Source organism: Dermacentor andersoni, chromosome 1 (assembly GCF_023375885.2).
Source record: "Dermacentor andersoni chromosome 1, qqDerAnde1_hic_scaffold, whole genome shotgun sequence".
Taxonomy (NCBI): Eukaryota; Metazoa; Arthropoda; class Arachnida; order Ixodida; family Ixodidae; genus Dermacentor; species Dermacentor andersoni.
In genome coordinates this window covers 348,535,018-348,547,176 of record NC_092814.1, presented here as the reverse complement: position 1 = coordinate 348,547,176, position 12,159 = coordinate 348,535,018, and the positions used below count along the sequence as shown (strand labels likewise).

At 46.1% G+C, this 12,159-nt stretch overlaps 1 protein-coding gene across 1 annotated transcript in view; it reads left to right on the top strand.

Annotated features, from left to right (window-relative positions):
- Nucleotides 1-10,459, top strand: part of LOC140219512 (hemicentin-2-like) — a 63,850-nt gene extending 53,391 nt beyond the window's left edge. Inside the window, exons 10-12 of the mRNA XM_072289350.1 lie at nt 3,333-3,620; nt 9,382-9,595; nt 10,444-10,459. Coding sequence (XP_072145451.1) covers nt 3,333-3,620; nt 9,382-9,595; nt 10,444-10,459 — 518 coding nt within the window. The remainder of the gene's footprint in view (nt 1-3,332; nt 3,621-9,381; nt 9,596-10,443) is intronic.
- The last annotated feature ends 1,700 nt before the right edge of the window (nt 10,460-12,159 follow it).

Genomic DNA, 12,159 nt, shown 5'->3' with positions numbered 1-12,159 from the left:
CCAACTTTGTTGCACGATCTCTAGCACTAGGCGCGCGAAGACAGCTGACATGCAGCCGTCAGCCATTAGAGAGTTTTGGTTCTTGCGTACGCAAGCCGCTTGCATCCCCTAAACTAAAACTCTCTATTATCTCGGCGCGGCGAACCTTTGCAACCGCCAGAGATTGCCTCCAAGATAGGGCACGGGTGGAGCACGGCCGGGCTAGAGGAGGAGACGAGCGCTCACCGGCAACCCCCTTAATTAGCGCGCTCTCGATCATGGTACCGCGTGCTCGCCTCCCCCAACCCGACTAGCGCGCTCTTTATCACGTCATCTCCTACACTGGACGTGCATCAAGCCAGCATCCTTCTCAGCTCACCCGCGCACGCTTCCCCTTGCACCTACAGCATGAGGCGCGCAGGGCGCGATTGGACTTTATACGGAGCCTAGCTCACGCCGACGCCGACGACAACGGTGAGATTTCGCCTGACGTATCCATGTAATTGATATCGAAATATTTAATTGAACACGCGTGGCACCCAACACGCAGCACCCACCAATGGGAAAAGAGAAAACAGTGGTAACAAAATATACCGCACATATATCCGAAGAGCAGTGTGAGTGCACAATAGCAAACACATATACTGTTATTCTTGCACTCTAGGCGCACAATGCAAATTGGTCACATATATTCAGTGAAAAACAAAGCAAATCGGGAAACAGACGCAGAAAATTCTGAGGAATATGCAAGGAATAGTAATGCCGGCGATGAAATATTTGCAATATGTACCGGATGACCTCCGAACGACGATACTTCTGTAAGACCCTCAAGATTTTACTGAGGCTCTCTAGTTTGTACAGTCATTTCATAAATCTTAATGCGGCGCCGGCTTGTGTGGTACGAATATCGCATTGAGCTGCTTGCTGAGCCCGGAGTCAGCAGTTTCATGCCCGGTCAGGGCCCTGCATTCTGATGCGGTCTTTTTGCAGAAACGCTCGTCCGTTTGTGTGCGTTTAAAACCTCATGTGGCCAAAATTAATCTCGAGTCTTCCACTACTGCGTCCTTCATAGCACACTGTGCAGCTTTGGGACGCTAAGGCGTACAATTTATCATTAGATATCACATCGAGCACGCACGTAGAAAACGTGGGTGCTCATGCGTGGAAGGATTCACGCGCTTTCTTTCTGGCCTAGGCGGATTTCAGTAAAACTGAGCGACACCCAGTGCGCACAATATGTTAGCTCGGCTTCCTCCTGGTAATCGCATACATTATGCGCCAGCACATTTTTATACCGATCTTGCGACTCTATAGCTTGCATATTGCATAATCGCTCTCACGCTTCATCTTCTAAAAACAGCAATCATTGCGCACGTTTCCAGCATCCCACAGTGGCACTGTGAGGAGGTCACACAGTTGTGAAGGGCTGCGCAATAAGTTTTCATTGGCTTAGAGTTCGTTTATCTCCAGCAAAACCCAAATAAACGAGCATCCTTGAATCCCTGTTTCACCAGGCCGGCCAGTATTCTATAACAGAACGTCTTACTGAGGAGCTGCACGCATTTTTACGGTATAGAACCGGTGAAGGTGCGGCCCAAGCAGGATAGAATTATTATTATTGCGATAGCAATTGTAAGGACACTCCAGGCACTCTTATGCCGTCCTCGTTGCTGTGGTTTTTCGCATAATATCATAGGGCGATAACATCGTCGCCGTGCGCCGTATGCTATATGTGCGAGTGAAAGCGTGCGAGGGAGAGCCGACGTGGAGGCTCAATCTCACTCGCGCAACGGAGGAAAGTGGCGACGAAGTGTGCCGTCTTCTGTCGCGCAAAATGCACCGGGGAGATAGAAGGGACGAGGAGGGGCGTTCTACTCCGGTGGCTGCTGCGTATGGCGCGGCCGAGCGGCCGGGCCGTATCTTGAAAGCGATATGCGATGGGGACAGCGGACGGAGTGCTGATAGCTTCGTGCGCGCTGTGTTTTCGGCGCTTAGTTCGCGTTGCATCGAGAGGCAGCACGAACGTTAATTCGCTCGCTGCTGCTGCCGCGCTTCCTCACTCGAGCGTTTTGACAGTGAGTTTCCGCGGTCATCGAGTGACATGTGTTCATGTTTGTTCGTGCGCGCATGCCAACATACTTTTTAATTTAGCTAGTAAGCGAGTATTTACAAGTTTATACGGCCGATAAAGCGAGTATCCTTATTTCGCATAGCTGTCTACTAATTTGCTATCGAAATCGATGCTTCGCCTATCGGTCGAAACAGTGACTTTAAAAAAGAATTATTTTGAACCACAGTGACCACTGATTCACCTCGACGGGCCGTCCGCTGCGTACCATCGTGAAAGTGACGGATGTGCCAATATAGATATTGGCCATTACGTTTAGGTGCGCGTATAAAAGCATTGTGTTGTCGATGTGGCTTCACCGCAAGTACCATAGAAAGTGTACGATGTATTCATTTGATCTGAACAGCTGCTGACGTCGCTGAGAGACAAACTTCTCAAGTTAGCACCGCCTTTTGCATGCGGCATGAATGACGTCGCACAAACAAGAAATTACAACAGCACTTGTCCTCATCCGTTGTAAGGCCGTGACCGGCTTTCCCGCTGTAACCACAGCAACGGGCAGCTCAATTTAGTGCACGTTAAAGAACCCCACGTGGTCAAAGTCAATTAGGATTTGTCCACTCCGGCGTACCTCAATATCTTATTATGGTTATAGCATGTTAAAACAGCAATAATTTTTTATTTCTTTAGGTCCAGCCTACATGTCGACATTTCTCGACAGGCGGCACCTTAGGGCTATAAACTGCACTGCAACACCGGTAGTGACAATGGCATTGCAAGCAGGTGAACCCAACAGGCAATGAAAGCAAGGAAAGCATGGCTTTACTTAGAAAACTTCGCTGTCTGCTGGCTGAACACGGTTGCCACTAAAATATAGCTACTCGCTTTCGTGTAAGTTTTCTCGCACAATGGGGCAGACGTCTCTCGCGCACCTGTGTTGAGAGTGTTTCGATAAAATCTTGTGCCGGTCCTCCCATACTAGCCCCCCATTGCATTCAAGACACACAAGCCCCCGACATGGGTCCAAGACAAGCCACACATGACCACAACGCCGCCTAGGAAGCTACAACAAGCTACCCAGGGGCCCCTTCAACAGACGGGAGGCACACCGCCATTAACTCTCGACATAAAAATAAAGCTTTCACTCATTGATTCCCCATTTCCGCAGCTGGTGTGAGTGGTCCACGTGTGGCAATATGCAGTCGGGATGTAGAGTGAGAGCACTGGGCAAGCCCAGGTGTCGCCTTTTTTCAGTTCACTGTTTCATACCCCTCCCCCATTTCAGTTCCCCCTTCAATACCCACTCGCAACCTGGAGACGCGGCTGAAGGTGGTGGAGGGGGCCATGGCAACACTGCGTTGCCCTGCCCAGGGCAAGCCCGCGCCCACCATCGTGTGGATGCGGGGCCCCGAGGTGGTGACCGCCAACGACGCTGACCCGCGCATCGAGGTGCCCAGCGGAGACCCGCAATCGCTGATCATCCAGCGGGTGCAGCTTGGGGATCGAAAATTCACTTGCATCGCGGGAAACGCGGCCGGTACCGCGGAGATCGACTTCATCCTCGACGTTATGGGTCTGTGCTTATTGTCATTTTTTTTTATTATTGAATTAACTTATTTAGCAGTCTAGGCTGCAGCACTCATAGCCATTCTTGCTCCTCGGCAGTCAGGTCGTGTGCTCGAAGCAGCACTATCCCATAGTGTTTGCCTTCCCTCTCCTACCAGCGTACAAGTCAGCGTATGACACTCACACACGCACATGCGGCCGAGTTTCAAGTACCTGGTAGTCTGTTTGCATAGTACTGGGCTTTATTCGGGGACGGCGCTCGCCCGATTTGAAGTTTAGGGTGCGTGAGAATTTTGGCGCGTTCTCTAACTTGCGAGCGTAATGCCATTATTTCGTTACAGATTTGCGTTCCATCTCTATTGAGTCTATAAAGGGTGTCCCTGCTAACGTTAGCCAAGCGGTTCAACGAAAAAAGAAAGATTTCAAAAATAAGATGCAAGATACGATTTCAAATAATTTGGTGTTCGGTAGGCAGACCTCTGACAATCGAACACCATAGTTCCACCATCTTGCACGGCGTTTTTGAAATAGCTTTTTTTTCCGTAGAACAGCTTGACTAACGTGAGCTGGGACACTTGGAAGCATTCTGCTTTATTTCGGTGCAGAATATGCCTCGTCTTGCGTTTGCGAAAGCTTTGGCCTGGACTGCGCCATAGAGTTTCTTGCATAATCGCTCCATGGCACGGGGACAGGGACCTCTGGGACCTCTACGACAGGGACCTCTGGCGCTAATGTGTACGGGAGCTGGAAGTATAGCTGTTCAGCAAGAAAGGGAATGATAGGCAGTACACCGAGTTGACTATACTTTGTCCTTCTGGCTTAAAACGACTTTATGACAATGCGAATTGATTATTTTAAAAAAATGATAGGGAGTTTCGATTCTTGGCCAACTCAATCAGGTATACAGGGTAACACGTGATATTAAATTATAGCCTTGTTTTGTTCTGTTTCGGTTTTCCTATTTATTCGTGTGTGCGTTTGGAATAAACTTCAGTTGTGAGTTTAGCACTTGTCCCTGTCTTTTCTCGGCATTATCCTCGTGTCTCCGCGCAAACTTTTTCAGTATGTATTTCAACCAACGAGCCCAACTATCTGCTCTCCTAAGAAAAAGAGTACATTCAAAATGTCAAGAGCATCTTTGGTTATCATGTACAATGAGTGTAAAGAAAACTTGGCTGGACGTAACGTAATTGTGGACCGGAAATAATAGCGGAGAGAAGAATCAAGAGCTAGTGGACTGTCTAAGTGCCGATATTAAGGGTTTCGGGAATGGGGCCAAAATTATCCTATTACGTGACATAAATGCCCACATACAGGATCTAGATGGCTATACCGACAACAACGGGAAGTCAGTGCTATATCTTTGTGAACAACATAGCGTCGTTATCGTGAGTACAGGGTCTAAGTGGGAAAGGCAGACCATGGGGGAAGTGGGAAATCGGCAATCGACCATTGATTACTGCCTGATGACAGAATGAATTCACGATAAGTTGGGAGAAATGGTCATTGACGAGGAAGGGCATAGCAGCATAGGAATTGACCATAAAAGCATCCTTTTGAAAATGAAGTATGTAGTTGGGAAAGGGAGCAAGGAGTGCAAAATTGCCAGTCCAAATTCGAACGCTGAAAAAATAACAAATATAGTCATAAAAGTCGAGGAATAACTTGGCAAATGGCCAAGAAAAGAGTGAGAATATGGTGAGCTTCTAAGTGTAACAACGACAGAAATACGGAAAGAGAAGCAACATGCTCGTTGGAAAGGAAAAAAAGAAACCGAAAAGCGGATGGCACAGGCAGATACGAGAAGCGATCGCCGAACGACAGAAAGCATCACGAGAGCACAGGCAGGCAAAGAAGGCGCAGTTGCCGCAGGATGAAGTGCTCAGTAAGTGGGAGATAGACCGAGAGAAAAAAATCTATGGTACAAATGCTGGTTCAAGCAAAAGTAAAAGGTGAAAATGAACGTTGGTTGTCAGAAGTACGTGAGATAAAGAAGGCCGCACCTGGAATATTTTGGAACCACATAAACTTATTGGGTAGGAAGCCTTGAACAATACAACATATTCTAGACGAAGATCGAAACAAACATCTGAAAAATAACAGCCGAATCTTTCCAAGGCAATGACGAGGTTCTATTTGAAGAAAAAAAAAGAGCATGAAAGAGAACCAAATGGAAAAGGAGCTGCTGCTGACAAACTTAAACAGGAAGAAAGCCGAGGAGAAAATTCCGAAGTGCACAGCCACAGGACTAGACGAGTTTACAGTTAGGCGGATTAATGAACTATCACCAAAAAGTAAGGAAGCTGTGGTGAGAGCAGTGGAAAAACTTTAAAATATAGACGAATACCAGACAGTTGGCGACAAAATAGAATGAATTTAATTTATAAAGGTAAGGGGGAGAAAGAATTCACTCGTATAGACCGTTGATCATCACATCGGTAATATACAGGTTAGCAATGCAGGCAATTAAGGCTGCAAGCATGGGCAGATAATAATGGCATTTTGGGAGAACTTCAGAATGGCTTCAGAATAGGTAGGCGTCTGGATAATAACTTATTTGTCCTTGATCAATCTATCCAGTGCAGAAAGGAGACCGTTATATGTGGCCATTTTAGCCATTACAGGAGCATATGACAACGTTGACCGCAACATTTTATGGGATATTCTGGAAGGAGAAGGATGACGCGACAATTTTATGCAGCTTTTGAGAGAGATTTACCTAGAAAATAACGTTTGCGTTGAACGGGAAGGGATGAGGCACAAGGAGAAAGTTGATATCAACAAGGGGCTGAGGCAGGGGTGCCCTTTATCCCCACTGCTGTTTATGATGTACATGGTGAGGATGGAAAAGTCGCTAGAAGGAAGTAATATCGGTGTTAATCTCTCAGGCAAACAGCAGGGTACCGTAGCAGAGCAGCAGCTTCCAGGTTTGTTTTATGCGGACGACATTGTGTTGCTAGCTTACAAGCAAAGTGATTTGCGACGTCTGGCTAATATCTGTGGACAGGAAGGCAACAATTTAGGTTTGAAATTTAGTGCTAGAAAATCAAGTGTTATGGTATTCAATGAAAAAAGTGAACCGACAGTGGCGATACAGGGCCAGGAAATACTTCAGGTAACAGAATATAAATACCTCGGTATATGGATAAACGAAGGCGATATATATCGGGAAACACAGGAAAAACAATAACAGCAAAGGAGAATCGAAACGCCCATAATGAAGCACAGAGCGCCACAGGGATACAATAGGTACGAGATGCTCCAGGGTATGTGGAAAGGTGTAATGGTTCCAGGACTTACTTTTGGAAATGCGGTTGTTTGCATGAAGTCAGCGGTACAATCATGACTCGATGGCAACCAAAGGTCAGTGGTACGCCTCGCATTGGGCGGTCACGGGAAGACTACAAATGAAGCTGTGCAGGGTGATATGGTCTGGACAAACTTTGAAATGAGAGAAGCTCAAAGTAAAATTGATTATGAAGAGCCACTGAGGAATGTCGAATAAAGTAAATGGTCTGGGAGTGTGTTGAGGTATTTGAGCAGGAAAAACATTGATTCACAGTGGAGGGAAAGAAGTAGGAAGCTTACCAGCAAGTATGGGACCTGCATGGTGAGCAACATGGCGACAAACAACATCAAGCAGAAAGTCACAGAGGCTGAGAAAATCTCATGCGTGGCGGCAATGGAAAAGAAACCTGCCATGAGTAACTGCTTCAGAGGAAAAGCGAAATCAGGAAAGAAACAATTTATAATAACTCAAAGGCAAGCTCATTAATTTTTGAAGCGAGGTCAGGATGCCTTAGAACACGCACTTATAAAGCGAGATATAAGAAGGAAGAAGAAGCATGTGCTTAGCTGCGGTAAACCTAGGGAAACGGTGGAGCATGTTTTATTGCAATATGAAGATATCTGCCAAGCTGTTGATTTGCTAGTGCTCCCCTGACCGTAGTGTTCCCACTGTAAATTGACAGGTTTGGTAGATCTTGCTGTCATTTTTGCAACTGCTTCCTAGCCCAATGAACAAATGCTTTTCGATTCAATTTTAAGGTGCTGACGCTTGCAATGAATCTTAAACATTCCTGACTATGCGTACCACCACTATTTAACGAGCCTTGAATGGTTTGCACGTACGTCATTTTTAGGCCCTAAAGGATCTGTCACTCAACAAATTATACAACAAATGTTACACAAGAAATTGCTTTACTCAATTATAGCGCTGCGTTACGCAAATATTGACTAGAAGATATCGTACCTTGCTCTTCAAAAATCTGTTTCGTCTGTTGGAAAACATTTTGAAGAAGACTACAAAACATCTCCGAATATTTCTTACAGCCGTTTTTAAAACGGTTACATGATGTCTTGCAAAGCGTCTTATATTCCTTATTTGGCGGTGCATTAGACGGTCTTCACGATGGCTACAAGACGTTCGAAGGCATCCGACAAAGTTTTGGTTAAATATCTTCAAACAGCCTTAAATATCATGCCAAGACGTCTTGTAAACGTTTACAATTTTCAAGACGTTTTGCTGATCTTGCCAAGATGTCTTGTAGATGGTTAATAGGCTAGTGTGTTCAGTGGGAATTAGTAGCCAATACGAAGTACGGATAGCAGTGTTATTGGACGTGTAAGCTTGTAAACACTCGCTCACTAAATTAACAAGCATCGTGTCAGCGCGCACAGGCAAACATGCTCACATCACACTTGATAACTGCGGACACTCACTTTGAAAATGCTGGCGTCAGGAAGCGCGGCAGCAGTAGCGAGCGAAGTGAGCTTCATGCTATCTATTGCTTAAACGCAAACGGAGTGGCGAGAACATAGCGCACGTAAAGCTATGAGCCGTCGGCCCACGTAGACTCTGCGCCCAGAGCAGATTGCTTTCAAGATGAAGCCTGCGTGGCCGCACGTTGCTACTGAAGTAGACAGCCTCCCGTACATCACCCCATCTGGTTAATTGCAAACGACGGAAGACGGCGCGCTTCCTCCCCGCTTTCCTATGTTGAGCGCGCGAGATTGAGCCGTGATCGTCGGCTCACCCTCGCGCGCTTTCATTCGCACATACAGCATACGGCGCGCGGCGACGATGTTATCGCCTTTGAACTTTAGAGGCATCATGGCGACGACAACAGCAAAAATGCGCCTGGAGTGTTCATCTAATTACTATCACAATAAAATAGAGTTAGGTAGTTTTCGCTTATGAAGAGGACAGAATATTGTCCTCCAGCGATTCTTTATCTGACTGAATTCTGAGTAAAACGGTAGTTGTTGATCGCTTTCTTCCTGGCTCGAGGACAATGCTACTCAGGTGAAGCACAGCAGATTATATTGGGGCAATAATTTGCCTCAACATACACGAAGATCTGCCATTTTATTGAGATGACACTGCATTTTCCTACTCACCTGAGAAATAGCCTGGTTATTTTTTAGGCTTCTCTAGTACTGGGTCATCGATTGTATGCCACATTTATCATTTGTTGTTCTGTTCCAGCCTTTTATTCAGATTTTTGCAAATTACTGCTCCGCATGCAATCAATTGCTGGAAAGTATAATTTCATTTAACGCTGCCCTTTCGTTCACTCAACAATTTAACGTTGTGGAGGAGGAGCTGCAGACGATATGTTTGTTACCAGCAGTTCCAGTAGTATGATGAGTCGATGACGTCAGCTGCATTATGGCTGCCGACGGGAGGTCGATTGCAGATGTAAACCAAGAAGTGCGCTCTTGGGGTAAAAAAAAAGGTGACGAATGCTGTCCTGCTACCCGCGCAGTGCACCCAAAGCTGGAGTCTGGTGAAGAGAAGGGCCCAGCCGGCGAGCTGGTGCTGGCAGTGCTGAACCGTCCCGCCTGGCTTCGCTGTCCCGCGGTGGGCGTGCCTCCGCCCTCGGTGCGCTGGCTGCGGGCGGGCCGCCTTCTCAGTCCACGAGGGGACCCGTTCGTGCAGCCGTCCGCCGACGGACGCCGGCTGCAGCTGCGGCGCGCAAGGTGCACTGAATGCATGCACCCACAAGTAGACAAAGAAAACACATCCGCCGCAGCAGTTTAATAGCCACGGCGTTTTTCTCCTGGAAAGACGCCGTGGCGTACGTTCCCCCTTCAGAAACGGCACAGACGAATAAAGCAATTTCGTGGCGCACCGCTTAGCTAAACCTGTGGACGCGGCGAAAAGACCTTCTCGCTAAATTTAACAACCGAAAATACGTAATCCATTGCCTCAGAATCTTATTTTATCCTGCACTTCTCTGCATCATTATGCGATAATGCTCGTCACACAGATCGGTGCGTTAATCTGCGGTCGTTGTTTTGCAACCGCTCTATCAAGTCTGTCACAATTGGTTTAATTGTTATCGTACCTAAAGACACAAACGCTGGCTTGGGTAATAGTTTTGACCAACTTCTAAACCAACTCATAGATATTTTAGCTGATCCGTCTACGTGCATTTTTAACAAAGTGTTTAAACTTTAGCCGTTTAAAAGTCCTTAAAACCTCGTTTTCCAGCTCTTTCCGCGTCAGTTTAGTTTCCGATCGTGGCTTCCACAAACACTGCGCAATTTGAATACAGCAGCAAAACTCGACAAGGTAACGTTGTTGGTTTTACCTGTGTTTTTCGTTTCTTCTAGAGATTTTGTTTTATTAGTCGCAATACCTTTAGTAAAACTTCACTCATACGTCACTTCCTCTCTTCACAACTCATCCAAATTTGTCTGGATAGCCGCTACCTCTTGCAGTCTGGCAGGCAAGCTGTCCCACCTGCATTTGCTAATAAAGGAGAACCACAGGTCTGATATTCTGGATCCTCTAAAATCCTTACTTTTGATTATTATCCGTCTAGGCGCTTCTTCATCTAATGTGTTTTATACGCTGGCGTTGCAACCATCTTCAAACGGTAACATACTAATTCACTCTTTACCCAATTGCGCCATGACTTTGACACTGTTGTCGCACGTTGCGAGTTGGAAGTCGCACTCATCCTTCTGAAGCAAAATTTCCGTGGACGGCAAGCTACACGTACTTATATCTTCTGCATTATCTTAACCATCTTTGGTGGTGTGAAGGCACGTTTTGTTTTATGAATCGCAACCAAAAACCTCTCTATTACCGTGTCTAAGATGATGTGGCATTTAACTGTTCATATTAGAACGTATTGTAATTTAGTGCAGAATTTCTTTCATCACATTTGGGTTGTACATTCTCTCGAGCGTCTTTGTTCATAACTACGAAGAATTCATTATTTTTTCGCAATTGTATGTATGTGTCCCATTTAAGGAACAACAAGCCCCCAGAAACTCAGTTTCATGGCGACAGACGGGGTGGGGCGCAAACACTGGTGTTTGATCTCCACCTTCCAGGTGGCGTTATTAGAGTCGTTCGTTATTTGCAGACTTCGTGACGCTGGAAACTACAGTTGCATTGCAACAAACGAGGCTGGGAAACTGGAGAAAAACTTCACAGTCGAAGTCCAAGGTAAACTACAATCGGCTTTTTTTTTTTTCATCTTCGTTCGCTACCGTTATCACGTTCCACCTAATTCTGATTTGCTATGTGAGGTCAGGAATCTTGTTCGCTGAAAATTCATAATTAGCAGGCGAGATTCCACTAGCTATAATTATCGAGAGTAAATGAGTGAGTGAGGTAAGATAAAAAATGTATTGGTAATTCACCGAAGCTTCGTTAAGTCAATCAAACGTCTTGCATAAAGTGGCAAGCAACTTGGTGCGTTTGCATTGAGCCAATTGAGCCAATGAAATGTTCATGTTCCTTTGGGGCACTTGTATTAGCGCGACCAGATGTGTCATGGGAACTACTGCCCCTCAACAAATAGTTCAACTGGCCCACCGTCCTTGTTAAAAAATAAAATACTGTAAGGCTCTTTCTGGAGTAATCGAATGAGAGGACCCCATTTAGATTTACGAATGATGAATTTCCCAAAGCTGCACGGTCGGGATGCTGTAGGAATGGCAGGGATGCAGAATAGCACGTGTCGTAAAAAATGCAAGGCAGGTCCGTATCACGTGCCGCGTTAGAGCTGGTGTCTTTCACGAAATACGGCGTGCACTTTGCGAATATTTTTTCTTTTTTTTTTTTTAAGGAAGCTCCGACGCTTGGTCCGCATCATAACAGTGTCGCAAATTGTGCAGCATAGAAAACGTTTCAGCACGTAGGATGATGACACAGAAAAAGAGCACACCACAGTGGAGGGGTACGTGCGTCTGTCCTCGTTTTTTTCTCTCGCCCAATTTGCTTCTGTTGCCTCTCTCTGTGTCCTCGTCCTCGGAGCTACAATGGTTTCCATGTTTCAGTACTACCCTGCCCAACATTTATTATTGGCGTTATGGGGAGGCATGTGAGTTTGTTCCACTTTATTGAACGCAACATGTTTTGTAGAATCTAGGGCGCTCCTCATTTGTAAGTACGCGTATCGTTGTGACGTTACGTTGTGCCATGGCTTGACAATGGGTTCGGGAAGGAGCTCCGGTCACTACTAGTGCTGGGAATAAACAATTCGTAGTACAGATGAGTTCCTAAAATTGGAATGATCAATGCGCGT